Genomic DNA, 24,624 nt, shown 5'->3' on the forward strand with positions numbered 1-24,624 from the left:
ATACCCTCATTAATAAATTGTAACTTCATTTAGAAATAAAGTCATAAATGTCAAATAGCAAATTCATTTTGAATTCAAAAAGAAAACTCCTAAAATTTAGGATTGTTTTTCCTTCACGTTCAAAAAAGAAATTACAATTACTGAAGTTTATCATTTTTATTTGTTTAAAAAAACAAATATTTCTAAATTATAATATATGTAAATTATTAACATTTATCAAAAAAAATAGAAGAGTTTCTGAGCATGCACGTGAGTGTGTGCTTAGAGGCTAGTCTATATATATTAAGAGGATTCGGAAAGTTAATTATTACTTTTTTTATTGTAAAAAAAACTCATAATTTAATTAATCTATTCTTATTTCTTAAAAAGAGGAATAAGGTTAAGATGGTAAATCAATTTAAAATTTTCCACTACCCCACGTTTCTAACCAAAAATAAGAAAGAAAGGCTACCTACCCACGGCTCCTACTAAAAAAAAAAAAAAAAAAAAACTACCAACGGTTCCAATGAAAAAAAAACTTCCATAATTAAAAAAAAAAAAAAAAAAACTACTCACATCACATAAATTAGGAAAACACTAGCCTCTGAGCAACTTTATGTCACCGCAAATGCTTAACACTTATCACATCTCTAGATTTTTTTGTGATTGAAAAATATATTAATCCCGAGTTATAATTTATGCAAATTTTTAACTTTTACCCTAAAAAAATAGAAGAGCCTCTGAGCATGCATGTGAGCGCGTGCTCAGAAGCTAGTGTATATATGTGTGTGTTATATGTGTGATTTTACAATACAAAACAATCTATATGATACATATATTTGTTTTGCATGATTTATGAACGTATTCGACATGTATCTGGTACTTTTTTATTTTTTCACTTAGTATGCTACGTATCGTATATCTAGTAACTTTGATTCTATGGATGATTCCTAAGTAAATAAATAAAAGATTGTATGGGCTTGAGAGAGAGAGAGAGAGAGTAACAATTGAGATTATTGGCAAGAAAATTGTTGTCATGTGAGACTGTATGAGTAAGGTATATATATTTAGAGTGAAATGGAAATTAAGAGCACATGTTATTAAACATCAATAAAAACTAGATACTTGTATGGAATTAAGAGCACATGATATTACGTAATATACACTCAAATTATGAGTTTTATTGCATAATTTTCAAAAAAGGACACCACGATTGTTTATAACTCATTAGACCCCATTTGGTACACCCACTCAAACACATATTTTCAGTTTTTAAACAACATTATACGTATTTTTACGCATTTTTTCACCCCACACATATTTTCACACATGTTTTCAATTTTTAAGTGCATGTACCAAACACTCCCTTAGTTTGCACAAATAATTTCACTATCATTATGTGTGCTTTTCTTGATATCTGTACACAAATTGATTTTTTTAAATATATAAAACATTATTTAATAAAATATTAAATACACCTAAACATGCTTTTTTGTGTTAGTGTTCTTTTGTATATGTATATGAAATTCCTTTTTGAAGACTTGAACCCTGATCCTTACCTCCCATACCCTACAAGTACTTATACATGTAGAGTGACCATCGCACCAAAAGTATACGGTGATAATATTGATATTGATAATGATAGGACAAGACATGTTCAACTTGGCTCTATCTATGTGACAGTTAGCCACACTTAAACTTGTGTTTCAAAGCACTTATCAACAAATTAGCTTATATAAAATATACAAGTAATAAGTTTTTTTTTATTTTTTATTTTTTATGATGATATATAAGCAATATATTAGTTCTGTTTGACTTTAGCAATTGAGAACAATGCAAACCTAAATTCAAAACCAAAACCAAATTGTTTTCAAGTTGGATTGGTTGCTCATATGAACGATTTATCGAATTATTAGGTTTTATCATTTATGTACACCTTATAGTTATAATGAATTACTCTTTTTGTCCCAAATTATTGGTCTTATTTTGAAAATTCAAATTTTTTAGGGAACATAATTTGGTGAGCTATCTTTTAAGATATTTTAATACATTAATTAAAAATTCAACCAATGTGAGCTTTATTTATTTATTTATTTCTATAATTCGATAGTTGGGGGATTTGAATCCCTAGCCAATTTTAAAGAGGACAAAGAGAGAAATTATAATAAAAGACCAATATTTTATAAGATTTCATATTAAAGATGTGTTTGGATAGCTGATGTGTTTCAACGTCTGGCGTTTACCCCCTTTTTTTTTGTTGACCAGCGTTTCTTGCACTGTTCATGAGACATGAACAGTGCATTAAGGCAAATAAACAGTGCTAAACAGTATTTTCTTATGTGAACAGTAACTTATAAATTATTTTTTATTGTTTTCAGTAATAAGTTTTTAGCAAAATAAGCAGTATCCAAACATACACTAAATAAATATTTTTATTTTGTTAATTAAAGTCTCAAATTAATGAATTCATTTCAATTTGAAACTTCCATCCATCTATGGTTTTTTTTTTTAATAACTTTAAACAATAATTGAAAAGAGAAAATGAGAAACTAGTGACTAACAGTTACTCATAAAATCAAATTGGTAGTTATTAATTAAAGATGACAGAGAGATAAGGGTAATTCTAGCGTACCCCCCCTTTTTTTTGGGGTATGGTACCCACTAGTAATCAACATACTATATCAGGTTACCAAAATATCACATTTGATGGTACCATCTTCATATTGTGTAGTACTAATATCACATGTAACTGTACTTTTGTCACATTCGGTAGTTTTCTTATTTTTTCTCACATTTGATAGTACCATCCTCACATTGTGCAGTATCAACATCACATGTGACTGTACTTTTGTCACATTCGATGGTTCCATTTTTTTTCATCTCACATTTGATGGTACTATCCTCACATTGCGCAGTACCATCATCACATGTGATTATACTTTTGTCACATTCGATGGTTCCTTTATTTTTTCTCACATTTGATGGTACCATTCTCACATTGTGTAGTACCAATATCACATGTGACTGTATTTTTGTTACATTCAATAGTTCCTTTATTTTTTTCTCACATTTGATAGTACTATCTTCACATTGTGCAGTACCAACATCACATATGACTGTACTTTTGTCACATTTGATGGTTCCCTTATTTTTTTTCTCACATTTTATAGTACCATCCTCACATTGCGCAGTACCAACATTACATGTAACTGTACTTTTGTTACATTCGGTAGTTCCCTTATTTTTTTCCTCACATTTTATGGTACCATCCTCACATTATGCAGTACCAACATCATATTTGAGTGTACTTTTGTCACATTCGATGGTTCCCTTATTTTTTTTCTCACATTTTATAGTAACATCCTCACATTATGCAATACTAACATCACATGTGACTGTACTTTTGTCACATTCGTTAGTTCCCTTTTTTTTTTTTTCACATTTGATGGTACCATACTCACATTATGCAGTAACAACATCACATATGATTGTACTTTCATCACATTCGGTGGCTCCCTTGTTTTTTCTCACATTTGATGGTATCATACTCACATTGTGCAGTACCAACACACATGTGACTGTACTTTTGTCACATTCAGTGGTTCCCTTTTTTTTTTTCCCACATTTGATGACTCTATTATCATATTAGGGAATATTAACATCACATTTTACCATACTTTTCTAACATTTGGTAGTACTTTAATTTTTTGTCACATTTGACGATTCCGTTATCACATTAGGCAGTACCAACATCACATATGACTGTACTTTTACCTCATTCAATTGTACCCTTATTTCTTTTCTTACAAGTGATAGTTTCATCGTTACATTAGGCAGTGTCAACATCACATGTAACCATACTTTTATCACATTCAATAGTTCCTTCCCCCCTCCCCCCCGGTCCCTCACATTTGATGGTCCATTGGGTGATACCAACATCACATACGACCAAAATACCCTGAAACTCTCACAAATTACTAGGATACCCTTAAAACCAAAAACATGACCAAAATACCCTTAGAACCTATAAAATGACTAAAATGACCCTAAAACCTAAAAAATGTTCAAGATACCCTTAAAACCTAAAAAAATGACCTTAAAACCTAAAAAATGATCGAAATGACTTTGTAACCTAAAAAGTTATTAAAATTCCCTTAGAACCTAAAAAATGACCGTAATACATGTAAAAATGACAGAATTACCCATAGAACCTTCAAAATGACTAAAATACCCTTAGAACCTAGAAAATGACCGAAATGACCTTGAAACCTAAAAAATGACTAAAATGACCTTGTAACCAAAAAGTGATTGAAATACCCTTAGAACCTAAAAACCAACTATAATGCACTTGAAACCTAAAAAATGACTGAAATACCCTTAGAATCTTAAAAATGACTGCAATGATCCTAAAACTCAAAAAATGACCAAAATACCATTAGAACCTAAAAAATTACCAAAATGACCAAAATACCCCCTAAACCCCTCTAAAATTACCGAAATATCCTTAAAACCTAGAAAATTATCAAAATACCTTTGGAACCAAAAAATTTACCGAAATACCTTTGAAACCAAAAAAATGACCAAAATACTACTAAAACCTAAAAAATTACCGAAATAACTCTAAAACCTAAAAAGATGGTTGAAAACTGCAAAGTGTGACCTAGATCACACTAACATGCATAATGAAATAGATCACACTAAGTCATATTGATATCCCTGCAAACACTTATTTTCTATTATTAAGGTTGAACATTTGAAATAGATCACATTGACATATATAAAGAAAAGATAGTTGAAAACTACGAAGTGTGACCTACTTTGCAAACATGAATCCCAAATTTCTCATGTACATTCATGCATAAGATTATCCTAAGTTAATTTTGATTGGTGATTAATAAAATATTAATTCAAATTTAATTGTGAGATCTATATATCTTAACTTAGTGGTAAGCATAAGATAATTAACATTCATGCATAGAATTATCTTCATGTATATGTATTTTTAAACATCTTAGAGGCAATAACTTAGTGGTAAAACAAGCGAGTTTTAACCAAGATACCCTGGTTTGAGCCTTCACGTTGATCCCATACCATTAATTTAATTTTTTTTTTAAATAATTAACACTTTAAAACATAACCCTTGCTGGTATCTTTTTCTATTTACCCTAGATTATTTATTTGTATATGATGCAATTTGTTTACTAAGAAGTCACTTTTCCATATTCACATATGAATAGATATAGAATTCACTAGTTCTGTTTGTATATACCATAGATGATCCAAAGAAATCAGACCAACTACTTGCACTTGGAGCTATAAATGAAAATTTTTATCTCATAATATCTATAACTTGATTTGATATGTAACTCACTTTCATGTACTACAAGCAGGTCTCTTGTTGCAAAGTATAGAAGCAAAACAACTACAAAGAAATCCATTTAAAAAGGAAATTTTCATTTAAAAAAAATATCTGCTACAATGTGTTTCATTCACATCTATATCTAAATACCATCATGGTAACAATTGGAAAAGAGACAACCAAAAGCATCTCCATGTCTGGATTTCATTCTTAAATTCTCAAGAGGGCAACTTCTAACTTGTAGGAATTTCTTATTGTCCATTCTGCAACTCCAATGCCAACTGAAATATCTGCATTTAAATGGTATAACTATTAGTGCTTAAAAAAAAATTAAAAAAAGAAGAAGATGTTAGTAAGAGCATATCTCTTTGCATAGAGCCTTAGATATTTAGTTATTATTTAAATAACTATAATTACTCAAGAACTTTAGCTTATCTAGCTCAAACTGACAATATCAAGTTCAAAATCATATGTAACAAGTTTATTATAAAAAGAATCAAGCAAACAACAACATGCTAAAAAAAGGGATATAATTAACCTTTGAGAGGTTTCTTACCATCTGAAAGTTGAGTAATAATGTAAACTCCAAGCTAGCTGAATATATATATATATATATATATATATATATATATATATATATATATATATATATATATATTTATATAATATAAGGCATCTCTATATCACACAACTACAATATTACACTTAAATTATTACAAACCAAATCCACATTTGCAATAATCCAGATTTACTTTATATTAATTTTGAATAGCCCATTACTCATATAACCTTTTCCCACGTACATGCCATTCTTTGTGAGTACAAACTTGTCAGATTCAATGACCAATTTGAAATCATTCTTACTTAAAAGTGAGCAAGAAACAAGATTCTTACGAATATCTAGCACATGCAGTACATCATTCATTGTAAGTTTCTTGCCTGAAGTCATCTTCAATATTACCTTTCCTTTTCCTACAACCTTAGATGTTGTGGAATTCCCCATAAATATTTCTTCTCCAATACAATTTTCTATTGATAACCCTTGCATCATTACATAGTGTTGAGATTGACCATAACATTTAATCTGAAGCTCCCTTGAGTGCATGAAAGCATGATTTGGCATCCTCTTTAACTATGATGTTATCGCACCTACACTTTTATCTTAGTACAAACTACAAATGTCAAAAATCAAAATTGAAGGTTGTGTATTATCTAGATGATGTCTACAATGCTCTTGTTTGCTAATAGATAAAGACTCACATTCACACTTAAACAATGCGTTGTCATTTGAGAGACTGAAAAAAAAAAAATCCAATAGCTCTATTTTTTTAGTGCTTTAAATAATTTAAAACGTTGTTGTTTATTATCCTTTGAAAGCACCAGCTCTGCTGCCAACTTGTATCAAAAAAGTTCCAACAAGTCCTCCTACAAATAATGAGACATGTAATTAGAAATTATTCCACAACAATGGAACCAAATCTTAATATAATTCTCTCTTCTAATATAAAAAAAAAAGAAACAAACATAAATTTATTAGGCATACCTGTATAAGTGCACCAATATTAAAAAAAGAATTCTGCAAGGAAGGAGCCACAAGAACCTGCTTCATAATGGAAATCAAAAGTTGTCCTGCACAAATATTCCGTTAAGATGGATATCAAAAGTTGAGACATTATAAGAGCTTTGTATAGAAAGTGGTTTTGCACTTACATAACATGAATTCCCTTTCATCTTTGATGTAGTCTTGAATTCTTAGGGTTGCTTAACTTACCATAAAGGCATAAAGTTATAATCCAGACTTTGTTTGACATCTATAAAAAAAAACATATAAATTCATTAAATTGGAATTTTCTATGTGCTAAGTTGAATGCTTGATGGTAACCAAAAAATAATAATAATAATAGATAGCAGTCAAGGAAAAAGCATATAGTTATAAAGAAGACGAAACTACACTATTGGTCCCTGAACTCAATTATTGAAACCAAGTTCCTTGTTTTATTCTAATTTCTTATTTTTGATATCTGTTATTTCTAGGAAATCAGTGCCCCTAGAAGAAACTATTGTTGCATAGGGAAATAATTTGGCAAGGAAGAACTGAACACCAATGCTTTCTCATAACAATATTATCCTGAAGAGGTTTTTCAGAACCAAGAAAAGATGCATTGTTCAGTACAAACAGAAGGTGACATTTCCTTGTTCCTTCAAAATCTGAAATTGGTCTCCACTAATTACTAGAGCATCAGAGAAAATCTTCATTTTTTTCTTTTTTCCCATAAAGGTTCTTTCCATTTATCAGACTTCTTCATATTATATGGTTGAAAATTTTCATTTTTTGCACTCACTAGATCTGGAAATCAAAGTTCGTATGATATAGATGTTTGAGAATATATATGTTAGTCCATCTGAATTTTGAAATATATATTAAGAAATTAAGGTGAAAACTATTGTAAAGTTATATGTGATGTGGTTTTCGTGTTGCGTCCTTGTTTTGTTGTTTTAGATGCCTATGTAGTCCCTTTATCCTCTGTTTCTTTTCTAGAAATATGAAGGAAATATTTAGACATATTTCAATGAAATGATTTTTTAGCAAGATCTTTGGCAGTACACCTAATAGCTGGTTCTGGATTTCAGTAGTTCTGAGTTAGGACAAAAACAACTCTTTTGATCTCTGTTAAACAAATTGCCTTTGTTTCACTAGTATTCAGTCTCTAAAGCAAAATGCTAGGATAATATTTCACTTAAAAGGACAATGATGTTGTCGGAATCCCAATGTATTTAGGTTATCATTTATAAGTCCAAAGTTATTGCTAATTCACATAAAAATGATAGAAAGACAATTGTCTCATATCCTTCTATATTTTGTTTCTTGTGGATTTCAGGATTGAAAGACATGAGTTTTGGCATATTGACAATTAAAGAATTTTGGTCTCAAGTTGTAGTTTTTAAATTACTCCAACATCCATAAGAGTAATAGAAAAAGATGCTACTAAATGGCAAGCTGCAATGGGCTAACAGATGATTAAGTTTTAATTCTTTCCCTAGCAATGTGGCTTCTTTCGTGGGCGATTTAGATCCCTGTGCATCAGCCTAAACCTTCTGCATTGTGCCCTTTTGGAAGTAACTATACCACATCTTTATCTGTATTCTTCTTCTTTTTATATTCAATGGAAGAGTGAGGATGGTTTCACCATCCATCCCACCTCCATTATTTGAGGATGAGAATTTGACATTGTTTTCCTGTCTTTTGAGTTATAATTTGTCCCCATTTTTGAACTTTGTATAGTTTCCACTTTCCACTTTCCACTGTGTTTTTTCCATTCTAAAATCTTTTATTTATGTCAACACTTGTATTATAAATCAACAATTTCTTAACAGAACTAAACCAACGCAGTTCTGATCCTTACCAGTAGTTACAAACCCACAAAAAATCAGAAACAAATCAAACAAAACTCGCAGAAAAATCAGAAACAAATCAAACGAAACCCCAAAAAATCATAAACAAATCAAACAAAATCAACAGAAAAATCATAAACAAATCAAACGAAACCCACAGAGGCACAAATAAACCTAGACAATCCTATAAATATTTTGTGATTCAGATTTACAATTGATGGAAGAGACAGAATCCATGGCATGCAAACAGATCACTAAGGTTTTTCCCTAACTTCAACTTATATAGAGGAAAAGGGTTAAGAACCAAAATCCCTAAATGAATGCTAAAAGAAATTTAGAGACTTTAGATTGTAAAGACACAAGGTGCCAAAAAATAAATTCAGTGATTTACCTAAGAACATCAGCAATGAAAGTTGGAGAGAAGAGACGTCAAGATGCGAGAGGAGAACTTGCTTCAGATCAGATTAGATGAGATGCGAGAGAAGCAGAACCAGAACCAGAACCGCATGTTTTTTTTTTCTTTTCGGTTTTATATGTTAACCTGACTGGCGGGTAACTGATATCTTATTAAAATTACATAAACGGCTAAGATTAAAACAAGTAAAATCCAACGGCTAAAACTTATGTGGGTACCGTACCCCCTAAAAAAAAGAGGGGGTATGGGAGAATGACCCGAGAGATAAATATTCCATAAACGGTTACTTAAAACAAGAGTCACAATGGTATTGTAAGAAAACTCAAACTAGTGACCAAATACAAAATTTTATCAACAATTTCCCTTTTATATTAAACATCATATAAACCATGAATTAAAAATAAAATTAACAAAATTAACATTCCGATAATGTAAAAAAACCTTCACACTTAAATAAATAAATACTAGCCTCATCACACGCATTTCGCGCGTGCAATGAGATTTTTCTTTTTTAGTGGTCTTATTTTGTAAAAAAAATGTATTTAATTATTTTATATATATATGATTTTTATTTTAAAAATCTAATTTATAAGTGAATAAATCAATTTAAAAATTAATAGGAGAGTGATCCTATATTTTAGGCAATATTTTAGTGGAAGTTGGAGTTGCATTTTTACCGAATTGTCCTTTAATTTTGTCTCTACTTAAACATAAAACTGTAGGGGCATCTTTGAACTAAAAAAATCAGTTTTACCGGATTATCCTTTAATTTTATCTCTATTTAAACATAAGACTGTAGGGGTATTTTTGAACAAAAAAATAAGAATCCAAACAGGAGAAGCCCCTTAAATAGTAGAATAGAAAATGTAATTTTCATTTTAAAACATAAAATAAAGAATAAAAATGGTAAGGTTAAAACCGAATCCAAGTCCGTGCTTAACAATAAGGCCCAAGTCCCAAAAGTCCGAAACACAAACAACCTCGAGGCTCCGATCCGACGCTCAACGAGAGGGAGAGGGCTCTCTTCTCTTCAGCGCCATTGGGATCTCAATTATCAAGGTAATCCTATCGAACCCCACAATTGTTCTCATCGCATTATTGCTTTCTGTTTGGTTGCCGAGAAAATGTAGTAAAATTCCATTATCTCGGGTTTTTATTTGAAAATTCGGATTTTTGGACCCTTCCGCTTAGACTAAATGCCTAAAAAATGCATGAAGCAAAATGTTAGATTAATCTAAAAGGAAAAAAAATTATTAGAATTCCTGTTCGTAAGTTTTATTGGCAACCAAACAGAGAATTAAACTTTTGAAAAGTGTGGTTTTTACAGCTGTGTATATGTGAAAATGTGATTCATTTGGCTCAGTTACTCCAAATCTTAATAGCTGAATTTTCATAATTAACTATGTGTGTTGTCTTTGCCTGAACTTTTGGCTTAGTGCAACTTTTAGGAAGTGAAATCCTAGTGCCACTTAAATCACTTTCTGGATAAGCAAGAAAAGTGGAATTTGATGAAAACTATTTTTTTTTTAAATATAAAATTTCTATGAAGGTATAGAGCTGATTTGCCATTACCTCTTATATGATCTCTTTTATAACTTTGACACTGTTTTAATATGGGGTTAAATGTGTAGGTTGCTTATCAGTTGACAATGAGTTGAAAGGCGAATTTGATCGCATGTGGATGATTGGCCTATCAACTCATAAAGATTGGAATTTTTATTGAATGATCTAAGAGTTTCTTTGTTATTTTACTGGGTTTGCCCTTGCATCTTTTACCGAAGAGTGAAGACTTATTACCTTGAAACATGGCTTTGGTTGATGTGACAAAATCTTGCATCGATTCCATTCGCCAGGTATGTCTCTTTTCTTGGTGATGAATGTTGATTTGCTGCAGTCTAAAAGCCATGCTTTTTGAAAGCTACTTCATTATCTATTCATTTGCTTGAGAATATATTGAATTTTGCCTTATAAGTATCATATGCAACGGTTGTGTCTACGACTAGTGCAGTGTATTCCTTAGTCATTGGCTGATATCTAGAGGTTTTTTTGGGGGGAGGGGGGGGGGGGGGAGGCGCTTTTGAATGCAAATGATATTGAATAGAAAGACCAATGCATCCATTGGGTTTGAGTAATTCTTTGACGTTCATAATCTGAAGTGAAAGAGAGAAAGTTTTTAAAAGGAAAACAGAAACTGCATGAATTGTAAAACTTGTCTCTGGTTACTCCTACACCTTACACTACTTAACTAAAGGAACAAATTTCGTGTATCCTTCAAGTTATATCATATTAGACTATTTCAGTTCAAATTTGAACGTTTCATTTCACATGCAATTCAATAATTTGAATTTTCTATTGTGAAGAGCCTTATAACTCAACTGACACCTCTTGGTGTTTCCAACAAAGACGTCCAAGTTTTAAATCCCCCACCCCCAACTATTGAATTAAAAAAAAAAAAACAACAACAACAACACACACACAATTTGAGCTTTCTGTCGGCCTCAACAAATTTGTTTTATGATAAAGAATAAAACTTCATTGAAAGAAAAGAAACTACTACAAAAAAACAGAGCACACAGGAAGTGTGCTGAGGAATACATGAAAACAAATTTTAACTAAGAAGCATAAAAAGTACAATTATCAAGAAAATTAGACAAAGAAGAAAAGTTGAAAACACGATGCATTCATCCACCCAAGCAATGTCTGGAAGAAAGACAGCTTGAAGTCATGAATCAATCTTTTGGTTCCTTCAAAAATCTGAGAATTCCTCTCCCGCCAAATACCCCACATTAGGCCATGAGGGATGATGTTCCAAATCACACCATTTCTATGCCTTCTGCCTGGCCAAGTAGTTGGAAGCTCCAAAACACCACTAGGCATAACCCAAGATACCCCAAAAAGTGTAAACCCTTGCTTCACAATTCTCTGGGTATGTAAAAATAAATGAATCTTTGTTGGCACTTTTGGTCTCCACACAGACTTCTAGGGAAAAGACATATGAGAAAGGGATTGTAAGACTTTATAGTAAGATTGAACGTCAAAACCCCCTTGAGAAGAAGGTTTCCAACACAACTTATCCACCCCATCCCCTCTCCACACTCCACAAATTTATATAGACTACCGACACTTTCCAACATTAATCCTTCAATGTTATGTGCACGGTTTGTTATATGTGTTTGTTTACAAGTGTCATGGATTGGGACAGGTGGCACAGTTATATTTCAGTACCTGAATATGTCAGGATATTTCTCTGCGGCATTGTTCATTCCTTTTAGTTGCCGAAGTCTTTGCTCTTGTCAATCAGCTATCTGTATTCTTAATTTATTTTTCATATTGTCCGTTTGTTTTAGCTTAAAAACCCAACTTATTTTCACCATCAATTTTTTAGAACCTGACATTTTCTAAGTACAATTGTACTTTGACATAGATTATTTATTTATCTTTTTAAACAAAATAAGCCAATTAATATGCTCATCCAGACACACTCTTAATTACCTAAAAATCATATTAATACTAGAGTTTGAACACCATGATTGATGTTTTACACTGCTTATGGTTTACTGCTAGAGAAAGGAAAAGAAGATAAAGTTTCAAATTTGTCTTATTTTCAATTGTTTGGTTAGTAAATAGAAGTGAGAAGGAAAGAATAGGGAAGAAAATAATTTAAAATTTTCCTTAGAGGCCCACCAAAATTGGTTTTCAAAATAGGTAGCTTTGGGAGAAAATTGATGCAAGAATAAAAGGTGTAAAAGATATCTTCTTATTATTTTCCTTTCAGTTCTGAGAAAACAATGTAACTTTCCTTGCTTTTCTTTTCACTTCTTTATTTTCTCTGGTAGAAAGTGACCCAATGGGCTGTTTGTTTCTAGATGATTGGGCTTATATACAATGGTAGGTGGTTAAAGAAGTGTGATGAATAGTGGGTAGTAAGCAAGCTGAAATCTGCTTGTATAAGCTTTTTGACGCAGCAAGCACTGCATTGTTGCTGGAACTGAGAAACCAGCCCTTGGCAGGTCAAGAGTCAGTTAAAAATAGAAATAAATAAATCATTGTGTGCTGCCTAAGTAATAAATGAGTCTAAGAATCAAACATTTAAATTCCTAAGGAATTCTATGTGGCTTTCTTGGTAAATGGGTTTATAACTTTAATAAGTAACATCCAATCTATATATATTAATAGGTAAAGCTGAAATAAAATCTAATGAGGTTTTAAATTGGATTCCAATTGTTGTCTAATTTTGCGCCATGTGTCCTATTTAAGTTTTTTTTTTTTTAATTTTTTTTTCTAGGTGAGTTAATGAGGTGCAAAAGATAAAAGGTCTATTATTAATAAATCATCAAAAACTCAATAAACAAAAAAAGAAAGTGTAAACTCGTGTATATCCAAAAGAAATTAAAATAAAAAATAAGAGAGAGAGAGAGAGAGAGAGTATAATATGAATCCATGTCTGTAATTGTAATTTTTTTTTAATTGTACCATGCACATGCATGGGTTCTACACTAGTTGATATAAAATTTGGTGTACATGATTTATGGTATTTTCTGTAGCCATCACAAATTCTCAGTTGCAGTTCTGTAACTTGTGCTGCATGAATTTTAGAGGTTTGAAAATTTATTGATGGTATTAACTCGACGTGTGATTATATCAGTCCCAGTCCAACATTGAGTTGATCCATTCTAATATTCTATATTCACCTCTGTGTTTTAGATATCAGAGCACATTGAAGATGCTACTCTTTACCTTGATGCTGGTTCTACAGAAAGTTTCCAATTTATTGGGGCATTTCCTGTGTTGCTGGACCTTGGAGTACGTGCAGTTTGCAGTTTGGAGAACATGTCTTCTCTCGATGCGGTAAACTAAAAGAGTCATGTGTCTCCTAAAATGTCTTTTATTGCTTCTTTCAACCTGATATGAATAAGTTTGAATGGCTTCACATTTGAACCTACTTCATAAACAGAAAGTGTCTGTATCAATATGTGTGTGTGTGTGGGTGCTAGCTATGATAGCCAACCATTGTAGATAAGACACCATTTATTGTTCTTATCTCAAGCATGTTGTAATTTGTATTTGCTTTGACTCTAGGTGGTTGATTGGAACTCAAAATCTGATGCTGCAAGGAAAATAGTGGTCATCACATCCCGTCTACTAAGTGACGCGCATCGGTTTATTTTACGTTGCCTAAGCACACATCAAGGTGTTCGTCGTTGTATTATATTTACATCAATCTCAGAGGTGCTAATTAGTGCTTTTGGCTGCAGTTTATTCATTTTATTTCTTTTTATCATTTCTGCACTTGCCAATGTTTTTCTGAATGTCGTGTATAATTTTCATTTGCATGTAAAATAAATTAATTTTTCCTTGTTTTAGTTGTTGACAATCATATTAAATATAATTCTTGCTTTTACTTTTCAAGGCCCTATATTTTGTAAATTCATTGATTTGATTAAAAACTAGTTGAGCTCTTGGACTGTTTGATCCGAATGAGAAGAATAGGAAGTTAAGAACCACAGTTGATTTTATCAAATAAATTTATATTTAAAAGGGTACTCAGGAGGACAATATCATATAATGTGCATAGGGGTTCAAGTGATAGTCTAGTGGTAATGGAATCCTTTGTGGTTCAAGCCCCACCTTCCCCCTCCCCCACTATCTGCCTATAAAAAAATATAAAAATTATTTGTGGACTTCTTGACTGCTGTACCAAAACTGAAATCTAAATTTTTTCTCCTGTGTTTTTGCAAGACCCAGGACTGGGAAATCTGTAGAAAGGAGAAAAGTTCCTCTCACAAATGTTCTTAGCTTGAGCACTTTTGCTTGTGTTCACCCATGAAATTTCTTTGCTACTTCATATTAATGTCCTGGGCATTACTACTTATGCTTCTGAGATGTATTCATTTGAGACCCATTTTTACTGATAATGTCTCAAAGAGGAATCATAAAAAAAAAATTACATATAAATAGTCCCTGATTATCTATATAAGGAAAAGAAAAATGCCATCCTGGGTAAAGATTTTATTCCCAGTTTCTGTCAATTGTTTTGGGTTGCCACCAGTGGATATTCCTGTGTGAATATATTTACCTTTTAAAACCAAACATATAAGGTTTCTGCCACTGAGATTTTGATTGGTGAACCACTTAATTTGAACCCTAGCAGTATACATTTTGCAAAATGTCTTTCGTGTCCCAAACCCTTCCATAATTTGAAGCTACATGGTTCTAACCTTATTGAAATTATGGAAAGTGAAAGCCATAAAATTTCATTGCTACATACCATATCCACATACCTCTTTTTATCTTTGTACAATTATTTTGTTGTAGTAGTTAAAAAGGGTTATTATCCAGTATAAGCCCCATCTGAGTGGGTTCCTGGGTGGGATAGTTTGAACATGGTTCTTTCTTCTACATTTTATGCATAAAGTGGCCACTTTCAAGATTTTAACCTGCACACTGCACCAGATAATTCACTCTGTGTGACTGGAAATTTATTTGGCAACTAATAGTTTAAATTAGAAATATGATATCCATGTTACAGGATCTGAGAGGTCATTAAATAAATTATTTATTTCCATCTGTTTTGCCTGTTGCTGCTGAATCTTATCAAATGCTATACCAAAATGCAGATATCTCACTCTGCATATCCTGATTCACCTCTGGGACCAGATGCATTTCATGAATATGAATCCTTGCTTGTCCAAGATTATGAGGAACTTGTTAAGAAAGCCGAGACAAAGTCTACACAGCCAGAAGATAAAAGCTTACAGGATAATTTACCCTTCGAAGATGAAGGATGGTCACGACTCACGTCCAGTGAAGAGGGTTTTCCTCGCATTGAAGCTAGTTCAAGTGGAAGAGATATATACAATAATAATCTGATAGGTCATGCAGAAGATGTAGGGCAAAAATTGGTTGTTTCTGTGCATCACTTCCCCATGCTTTTGTGTCCTTTTTCACCAAGAGTCTTTGTTTTACCTTCAGAGGGATCAATTGCTGAAGCATACGTATCAGCTGAACATGAGGATTCCCTTAGTCCTGGATTGCCTCCCTTAAGTACTGGATTACCTTCTGATGGTGATGATGTTCCTCCTGGGGCAACTCTTACAGCACATTTTCTTTACCATCTGGCTGCCAAGGTAATAAGCTCTATGTGTGCTATAACCTTTTATATGTTGCCTTTTATTGCTATGCTGAGCTCTAGAGTTCCTACAATTTATTTCCTATGTTTTTAACAGATATGCCTATCCTTTAAGTCTAGGTACTCTATATTATACCCGTGTCTAAATTCATGAACAATAAGTTGCTATGGAAGTGAAATTAGCAAAGCTTTTGTTTCTAATATTAGCTTTTATATCTAAAGGTCAAAATGCCAAAATACTTCCAATGGTCTTTGGACCAAATGGCATGTTGTTGCCAGATAAACAAGGGATTGAGGATAAGATCAAGGGTCCAATCCCATATGGGTGCGTGAGTGCTTAACTCTTTACCTAAATACCCCTATAGTCCTTTTCATGATATATACTTATATAGCTTATCAAGTAAGAGTAGAAATGATGTTTTCCCCATTGAAAGCATATGTTGGTCCTTTTAGGAGTTGACAGGTAAACCTTCCCCTGTGGTAAGTTTAGGTTGTTCCCTTCATGACCATGGTCTATTTTTCTTAATCTTGTAGATGGAGTTGAAAATGGAGATATTTTCCATTGGTGATTTGTCAAAAACCGTTGGGAAGATATTGACAGACATGTCAAGTCTTTATGATGTAGGCCGTCGTAGACGATCAGCAGGTCTATTACTCATTGACCGCACACTTGATCTTCTAACCCCTTGCTGTCACGGGGACTCACTTGTTGATCGCATGTTCTCATCTTTGCCTCATAGGGAACGAGCAACATCATCTACCCAAACTAAAGGCTCTCAAACCCAACTCAAACATGGTCCTTCTAAACTGCAACGCACTCCTCTTGATGTTCAGATCCCACTTCAAAAGATTTTAAGCGAAGATGATTGTAAAATAGATAATTTTCGGCTTCTAGAAAGCATCGAAGCTTTTATATGTGCATGGGATTCTAGTAACTCTGCTTCTCAAATTGTAGATTTAACTAATCTCAGCAACAAAGTTAACGATAAAAGGCCCCTTCACTCTGAGATTGAGCTATTTAGTGGGTCCTTTGTCTCCACTGAAAATTTTCGTGGAACTCCATACTTGGAAGCTATAATGGATAGGAGGACCAAGGATGGGGGCATTCTGGTAAAGAAGTGGCTCCAAGAAACTCTGCGTCGGGAAAATATAACCGTGAATGTGAAATCTCGTCCTGGCTATGTTACAAAGTCTGAGTTGCAACCTATGATCAAAGCATTGGCCAATAGTCAGCCATCTCTGATGAGAAACAAAGGAATCATTCAGTTAGCTGCAGCTACATTAGTTGCCCTTGATGAATCACATTGTGCAACATGGGATGCATTTATCAGTGCAGAGAAAATATTGACTGCTAGCGCTGGAGACACAACCCAGAGTCTTGCTGCTCAAATTGGTGATCTTGTCAATAAGAGTGCTTTGGTGGGATCACATGGACGGAAGAATGGAAAAACAGAGCCTTCACATGGAGTACTTTCTTTTCAAGATGCTTTACTGCTTACAATTACTGGATATATATTGGCTGGTGAGAATTTCCCAACATCTGGGTCAGATGGTCCTTTTTCTTGGCAAGAGGAGCATCTGTTGAAAGAGGCAATTGTGGATGCTATTCTTGAAAACCCATCAATAGCAAAACTAGAATTTTTGCATGGTCTAAGGGAAGACCTTGAAGCCAACCTAAACAGGATGAGATCAGAGAAAACCAAAGAAGTGTCTTCAAATCAATTAGAAATTGATGATTTTGATGATGATCAATGGGCTAGCTGGGGCGATGAAGATGCTGATAATTATAATAACAAAGAGCAAGTGTATGGCGACATGCAGCTGAAGTTGGAGTTGCGTGATAGGGTGGATAACCTTTTCAAATTTCTTCATAAATTATCTAGCTTGAAGAGGAGGAACTTACCATTGAGGGATGGGTTGTTGTCTTTAGAAAGTAATTTCAGTGGAGATCCCTATACAAGTAAAGGATTACTTCATAAACTTCTAACAAGGGTGTTGAGCAAGGATGATGTGCCTGGATTGGAGTACCATTCCTCTACTGTTGGACGACTTTTCAAAAGTGGGTTTGGAAGATTTGGCCTTGGGCAGGTAAGTTTTGGTCCCCATGACTCATTATGTGAATTTTGATTCAATAGTTCATATAAGCTTAGATTGCCTTTTTTGAGTTCTGCAGGCAAAACCAAGTCTTGCTGACCAAAACGTCATTCTGGTTTTTGTTATTGGGGGCATCAATGGTCTCGAGGTCTGAATTTCTTGAGCTCGTTAACTTCATTTTACTTCTGCCTTTCCCAACAATTTATTGCTATACTTAAAGCATTTGAATAACAATTGAATTACAAATAATTTTTTACTTCCTTCCCAAATGGAGCTCATCTGGAATGGAGGTTATGTTAGCCTTTGCCCTTGGAAAGATCTTTAATGTATTTTTGAAATGATTCTAGTCTACTTATTAAAATCGTGAAACCTCATTACCTTAAGAAGAAACATGACATTGTCCTCTTTCTGTGTCACAAGGTACGTGAAGCTCAGGAGGCTTTATCTGAGAGTGGAAGGCCTGAAATCGAATTGCTTCTTGGTGGAACAACTTTTTTAACTCCTGATGATATGCTTGATTTACTAATGGGGGACTCCAGTTACTTCAATCCCGTAATAGGTAAAAGATAGAGAGAGAAAATATAAAATGAATCTGAAATGCTGTTTGCCAACAGTTCATCTGCTATTTGTTTAGAGCAATTCAAATTTAGTTGATTTTATAGTTGAATTGGCCCCCTTAAAATGGGAAGGAAAATATCACACATAGCTCCTGGTATGAAGTATCGCGTATACCCTCTTTCTGCATTTGCGTGTGGATGAGGATGAAAATAATGTATTATCTTTCTTCTTTTTTAGCACCTTTGCTTGCATCTTCATTTATTATTACTTTTGTAAATTGTTGCACTTGCACTCCATAACGCGGACAGGCATGTTGATTGTTTCCCGTTGGAAATACACAAAGTTTGGGATTAATTTTAAAGACATGGCATCCTTTCAATTGCATGGTAAAGGTAAATAAAATTTCATGTAGACAAATAGAGCAACATGTAATGAAATACAGAAGGTTCAATGGGTTATAAAATTTGGGTTGGAATTATTCTTTTTTCACTTGTTGTAAGATGATAAATATAATAATAATAATAACATTAATAATAAGAGTAAATCTGCTAAAAGCCTCATTGCTTAGCTAGTTAGCACCTTATGGTATTTTCAACGAAGACATTGAGAAGTTATCCAAATAATAATAATGAGAAGGGTAAATCCCAATTAAAGCCTCTAGTTTCCCCTTCTTGATTGAGATTCGGTACACTGAGCAACAATTTTTTTTTTTTTGTTGAGAAGGAGCAACAATTTTTTTAATGATTAATATTTAAAGTTAAAAAATTTTGATTTTAATCCCAGTCATTAAATCAAAATATTTTTAACTTTTTACCTTTGATCTTTTTCACTTTTTATACTTTTCTCTTTCGCATGGGCCTGGTTGCGTCCGTTGAATGTGCTTGTAAGCTTGGCTGAAATTTTCAAATCTACTGTAAGGCAACTGGACAGCAAGTGAGCCAAAATAAATCCCAAATGTTCCATCTTACTCAAATACTAAATACCCCTTCAACCAACATCTCGGCATATATATATATATATATATATATATATATAGGCTTCTCCTAGATGCAACACCAAATATCTATACAATAAATTTTGTGCTAGATCATCAAACTACTTTGAAATTTGAAATATTCTATTAGTAAATAAATAAAATTTGATGTTTTATACTCAGGTGGGCTCTTCTGCTAGACCAAGAATATATAAGATTTGCCTTAGAAATTTTGTTTTATAAGATAATGACATCTTAAGAAAGAACTGTCTACAACTCCACGTCCAAAGTTCAAATTCCCCTTCGTAGCCTATCTTTTGTTCAACTGCAAAACTGCAGTATATCAAATGCCTTTACTATCTATATTTTATAACTTCCCCCAATTCCCATAGATTTCTGTCACATTTTATTATTTCCATTCCCCTCTCTTTTCTGTCACTAACTGAAAAATGACATAGCCAAAAAAAAAAAAAAAAAAACAAAGCCTTTTGACTGTCATCTCCCCAACTTACTTGTCCAATTCAAACTCTTTTAACTAATCCGACCAACTCCAAGATCAGACATGTAATCAATATTGTCATTTCCGTTGTCTTTGGAGTAAATGTACAATGACTAACTTGTGAGTTATTATAGAATTCCAACCTATGTTCAGACTTAAGTGTCTTCTTCGGGTTAACAAATCAAATTTGATATCTAGCACTAGCCAGCGAAGAGAACCAACACTAATTTGTGGACAAGCAAAACTCGTACCCTACTAGACAATGGCACCGACCTTGTTTATCAAACTAATCTGGATATCCATTATCAAGCTGAGTCAGATTGACTACATTAAAAATTCAGCCAAAAAAAAAGTATTGACTACATGAATAAAAATTTGAAACGGCAATTTTCAAAAATATATATAGAAAAGAAAAATCTGACCCAGCTTACTTCAACAAAATTCGGCTTTTTTCCAACAAAAATCAACAATGGCACTAACAAGAATCCAGAAGCAAGAAGTGAGTAGCACAAGCAAGAAGCCATGGCTGTTTCATATTGTTCTACTTTTCTTTATGCCAGTCACTAGTGGCAATCTTTCCACTGGCTCTGATACCATCTTCCCAGGCGAGTCTCTCTCTGGGAACCAAACCATAATATCCAAAGGTGGAGTTTTTGAACTGGGTTTCTTCACACCAGGTAACTCTCACAACTATTACATAGGCATATGGTATAAAGGATTACCAATACCAAATAAAACAGTGGTTTGGGTGGCCAACAGGAATCAACCTGTCTCTGACCCATCCTCTTCAGCATTACAGCTGTTTCAGGATGGTAACTTAGTCTTACTCACATCAAACAAGATTAGAGTTTGGTCTACAAATTCAACTTCTAGCTTGCCTAATTCTACTGTAGGTGTGCTTCTTGACAATGGAAATTTCATCTTTAAGAAAAATTTCAGATATCTCTAGCATAATGTGGCAGAGTTTTGATCACCCAACTGATACATGGCTGACTGATGCCAAGTTTGGATATAGTAAAGTTACTAATGATAGTCACATTCTAACTTCGTGGAGAAGTTATGAAAATCCAGCACCTGGGCTCTTCTCTGCTGAACTAGAACCAAAAGGTACAAGTTACTCGTTAAAATGGAATAGGTCTAATTTGTATTGGACTAGTGGGGAATGGTCAGGGAAGATTTTCAGCCTTCTGCCTGAAATAGACCTGAACCGTTATGTTAAAAATCTTACCATTGTTTCAAATGAAAATGAGAGCTATTTTATACATTCTGCTGCATCCGATTTTGCACTTACTAGATCTGTGCTGGATGTAACTGGGCAGCTCACGTTATCTGTATGGTGGAAGGAGCTCCAGCAATGGAATTTGGTTTGGATAAAACCAAAGAACCAGTGTGAGGTTTATGCTACCTGTGGTGCTTTTAGTCTGGGAAGCACGGGTGCAGCGTTTGGGCTGCCGCACCCGCGTCCGATGCGGCCCGACGCGGGGACGCGCAGGCGACGCCGCTGCCTGCGCATCCGTGCCGCGTCGGGCATTAAAAAAATAATTTTTTTGGCGCGATTTGCGCCGATATGGCGCCGATTCGGGCCGACGCGTGCGAAATCGGGCCGATTCGGTCCGTATCGGGCGCAAACCGATACCGGCCTAAATTCAAAAAAAAAAAAACAACAACAGGTGCGTAACCGTTTAACTTGGCCGAAAAAAAAAAAAAAAAAGGTGCAAACACACCGTTTGGAAAAAAACCAAGACCCAGCCCTCTCCCTCTTCATTTTTCTTGCGCCTCTCTCCCACTCTCTGCCTTCACTCTTCAGCTAGGCTCTCTCCCATTCTCTGTATTCTAGTTATTATTTACTATTGCTCTTAAATTTGGTATATATTTATATAATGTGAAAAAAGTATGTTTAGCAATATATTAAAAATATAAATAAAAATATTTTTAATAATTTTTTAATCGTCGCACCTCGCCGCACCCGCACCCTACTTTTTCAAAAATTGCCGAGTCCCGCACCCGCACCCGAATCCCGAAACGCACCCGTGCTTCATAGCTTTTAGTAGCTGCAATGAGCAAAATTCCACTGTTTGTGCTTGTATACAAGGATTTGAACCAAGCAAATTAGATGAATGGAATTTGAAAGATCAATCAGGTGGCTGTGTGAGGAGAGCCCCATTACAATGTGATCACAGTGGAAATGATGCATTTTTGTTAATTCCCAACATGCTGTTTCCAGTGAATTCAGTGGCATTAAGAGTCAACAACATCGAAGAATGCAAATCAGCATGCTTGAGCAACTGTTCATGCACTGCTTATGCTTATGATAACGGATGTTTTATTTGGATAGGAGAACTGGTCAATCTACAACAACTTTCATCTGAAAATAAGATTGGAACAGAAATCCATGTCCGTGTTGCAGCATCTGAACTTTTGGGAAGTAAAGCGAAGACAGACAGAAAAACTACTTGGATTGTTGTTGGAGCAATTGCAGCAATTTTTCTTCTCTGTGGTATGGTATTGACAATAATATGGAGGAGACAATCTGCTCGTACATTTGAGGCAATGGATGATTCCTTGATGCTGTTCAACTACCATGAATTAAAAAAAGCTACAGAGAACTTCTCACAAAAACTTGGGGAGGGTGGTTTTGGTTCTGTTTTCAAGGGGATTTTACCCAATTCAACTGCCGTAGAAGTGTAAAGCAAGATGAGATGCAGTTTCGTGCAGAAGTGAGCATAGTTGGAACAATTCAGCACACTAATCTTATTCGCCTTCGAGGATTTTGTGCAGAAGCTTCAAAATGGTTTATAGTCTATGATAACATGCCAAAAGGTTCTCTAGAGTCACATTTGTTCCGAAAGGGTTCCCAAATTTTGGATTGGAAAATATGATATAATATTGCATTAGGGACTGCTATAGGATTGGCTTACCTTCATGAGGAGTGCAGAGACTGTATCATACATTGTGACATCAAGCCTGAAAACATTTTGTTGGATGCTGATTATAATCCAAAAGTGGCTGATTTTGGCCTTGCAAAGCTTGTTGGTTGGGACTTCATTCAGGTTCTTACTACCATTAGGGGAACCAGAGGGTACCTCGCACCAGAATGGCTTTCAGGTGAGGCTATCACTCCAAAAGTTGATGTTTTCAGCTTTGGAAAGCTTCTTTTCGAGATTATATCAGGTAGAAGAAATACAGACATGCTATAACTACTTTCTGACTAGTGTTGCAAATGCAATAAACAAAGGGGAAGAAGTTATGATGCTGCTAGATTACAAATTGGAGAATAGTGACAGCATAGAAGAGCTAACTAGAGCTTGCAAAGTTGCTTGTTGGTGCATTCAAGATGATGAGAAGGATAGACCAACCATGGGGCAGGTAGTGCAAATTCTGGAAGGAATTATGGAAGTAGGCATGCCTCCAATCCCACGGATTTTGCAACGACTTGCAGAAGATCCTGTGATTTCAAATTTTTACCTGGAAACTGAGACTTCAACTAGTTCATATTAATGGCCATGAGCTTCCTCTTGACCACCTATGTATGATCAATGAGTTTCAATTGCTCCAGACAATGCAAGTGCACCTCTCAATGAATGATTGTAAATTCTCATATCTCTGATATAACTTCAAATAAATTATTCAACTGTTTGTAGTAGGTTTAGAGCTGGGTTTAGGCGTGTCTAAAATTGTACCTTCCATGTGATAGAGTCAGTTTGTTTGATGTATGTATTTGTTATGAGAAAATGTGTAGTTGTTAGGTTTTATAAATGTGTTTTTGTTCTTAGATAGTTATTTACAATTTGTTTGAGTCAGAGAATTGGAGAATTTTAAAGGCAAACATATGTTATGTTGGAGAATAAGGGATAAACAATTAAATGAATAATAAATAATGCCTTGAAGGCACATATTAACGCTATCCTTAGACAATATTTGTTTCCTCACAAGTGTTGCCATAGGATTATTGTAAAATTATTCCTAAGATACAACCAAGTTTATTGTGTTCTACAAATAACAACTTGGAGAAAACAGACGAAATTTCTTATGTTTCTAAGAGATAATTATTCGTTCATTAGATTGGAATATAAAGAGTATAAACAATACATAAATATATATATATATATATATATAAAAGTCACAAATAAAGTGTTATATAATTGTTAGAAAATAGTTAGAAACAATCTCCCAACCTTCATAAACGTTTAAATGTCAAGCGGTGCAACTCTTGGTTACAGATTTG

At 33.8% G+C, this 24,624-nt stretch overlaps 1 protein-coding gene, 1 long non-coding RNA gene and 1 pseudogene across 3 annotated transcripts; 2 read left to right on the plus strand and 1 right to left on the minus strand.

Annotated features, from left to right (window-relative positions):
- Nucleotides 1–6,640: 6,640 nt before the first annotated feature.
- LOC142638799 (uncharacterized) lies at nucleotides 6,641–9,246 on the minus strand. Its single transcript, XR_012845057.1, has 4 exons — nucleotides 9,123–9,246; nucleotides 7,049–7,149; nucleotides 6,882–6,938; nucleotides 6,641–6,760 (listed from the first exon to the last, which is right to left on the minus strand). It is a non-coding gene; the product is annotated as an uncharacterized LOC142638799 (long non-coding RNA).
- Nucleotides 9,247–10,074: 828 nt separating this feature from the next.
- Nucleotides 10,075–19,288, plus strand: LOC142641105 (sec1 family domain-containing protein MIP3). 2 transcript variants are annotated; one of them, XM_075815490.1, is made up of 8 exons: nucleotides 10,075–10,205; nucleotides 10,778–10,999; nucleotides 13,851–13,994; nucleotides 14,226–14,375; nucleotides 15,764–16,273; nucleotides 16,810–18,363; nucleotides 18,449–18,517; nucleotides 18,790–19,288. In XM_075815490.1, the coding sequence occupies exons 2-8, from the start codon at nucleotides 10,952–10,954 to the stop codon at nucleotides 18,937–18,939; spliced, it is 2,625 nt and encodes an 874-aa protein (XP_075671605.1). In that variant the 5' UTR covers nucleotides 10,075–10,205; nucleotides 10,778–10,951; the 3' UTR covers nucleotides 18,940–19,288. The 2 variants fall into 2 exon arrangements, with proteins under 2 accessions (XP_075671605.1, XP_075671606.1); XM_075815491.1 differs by having other exon boundaries at nucleotides 10,097–10,205; nucleotides 10,928–10,999.
- A 1,553-nt stretch (nucleotides 19,289–20,841) lies between these two features.
- LOC142639951 (G-type lectin S-receptor-like serine/threonine-protein kinase At2g19130) lies at nucleotides 20,842–24,373 on the plus strand (annotated as a pseudogene).
- The last annotated feature ends 251 nt before the right edge of the window (nucleotides 24,374–24,624 follow it).

This window comes from Castanea sativa, chromosome 6 (genome assembly GCF_040712315.1).
Source record: "Castanea sativa cultivar Marrone di Chiusa Pesio chromosome 6, ASM4071231v1".
NCBI classification, from domain to species: domain Eukaryota; kingdom Viridiplantae; phylum Streptophyta; class Magnoliopsida; order Fagales; family Fagaceae; genus Castanea; species Castanea sativa.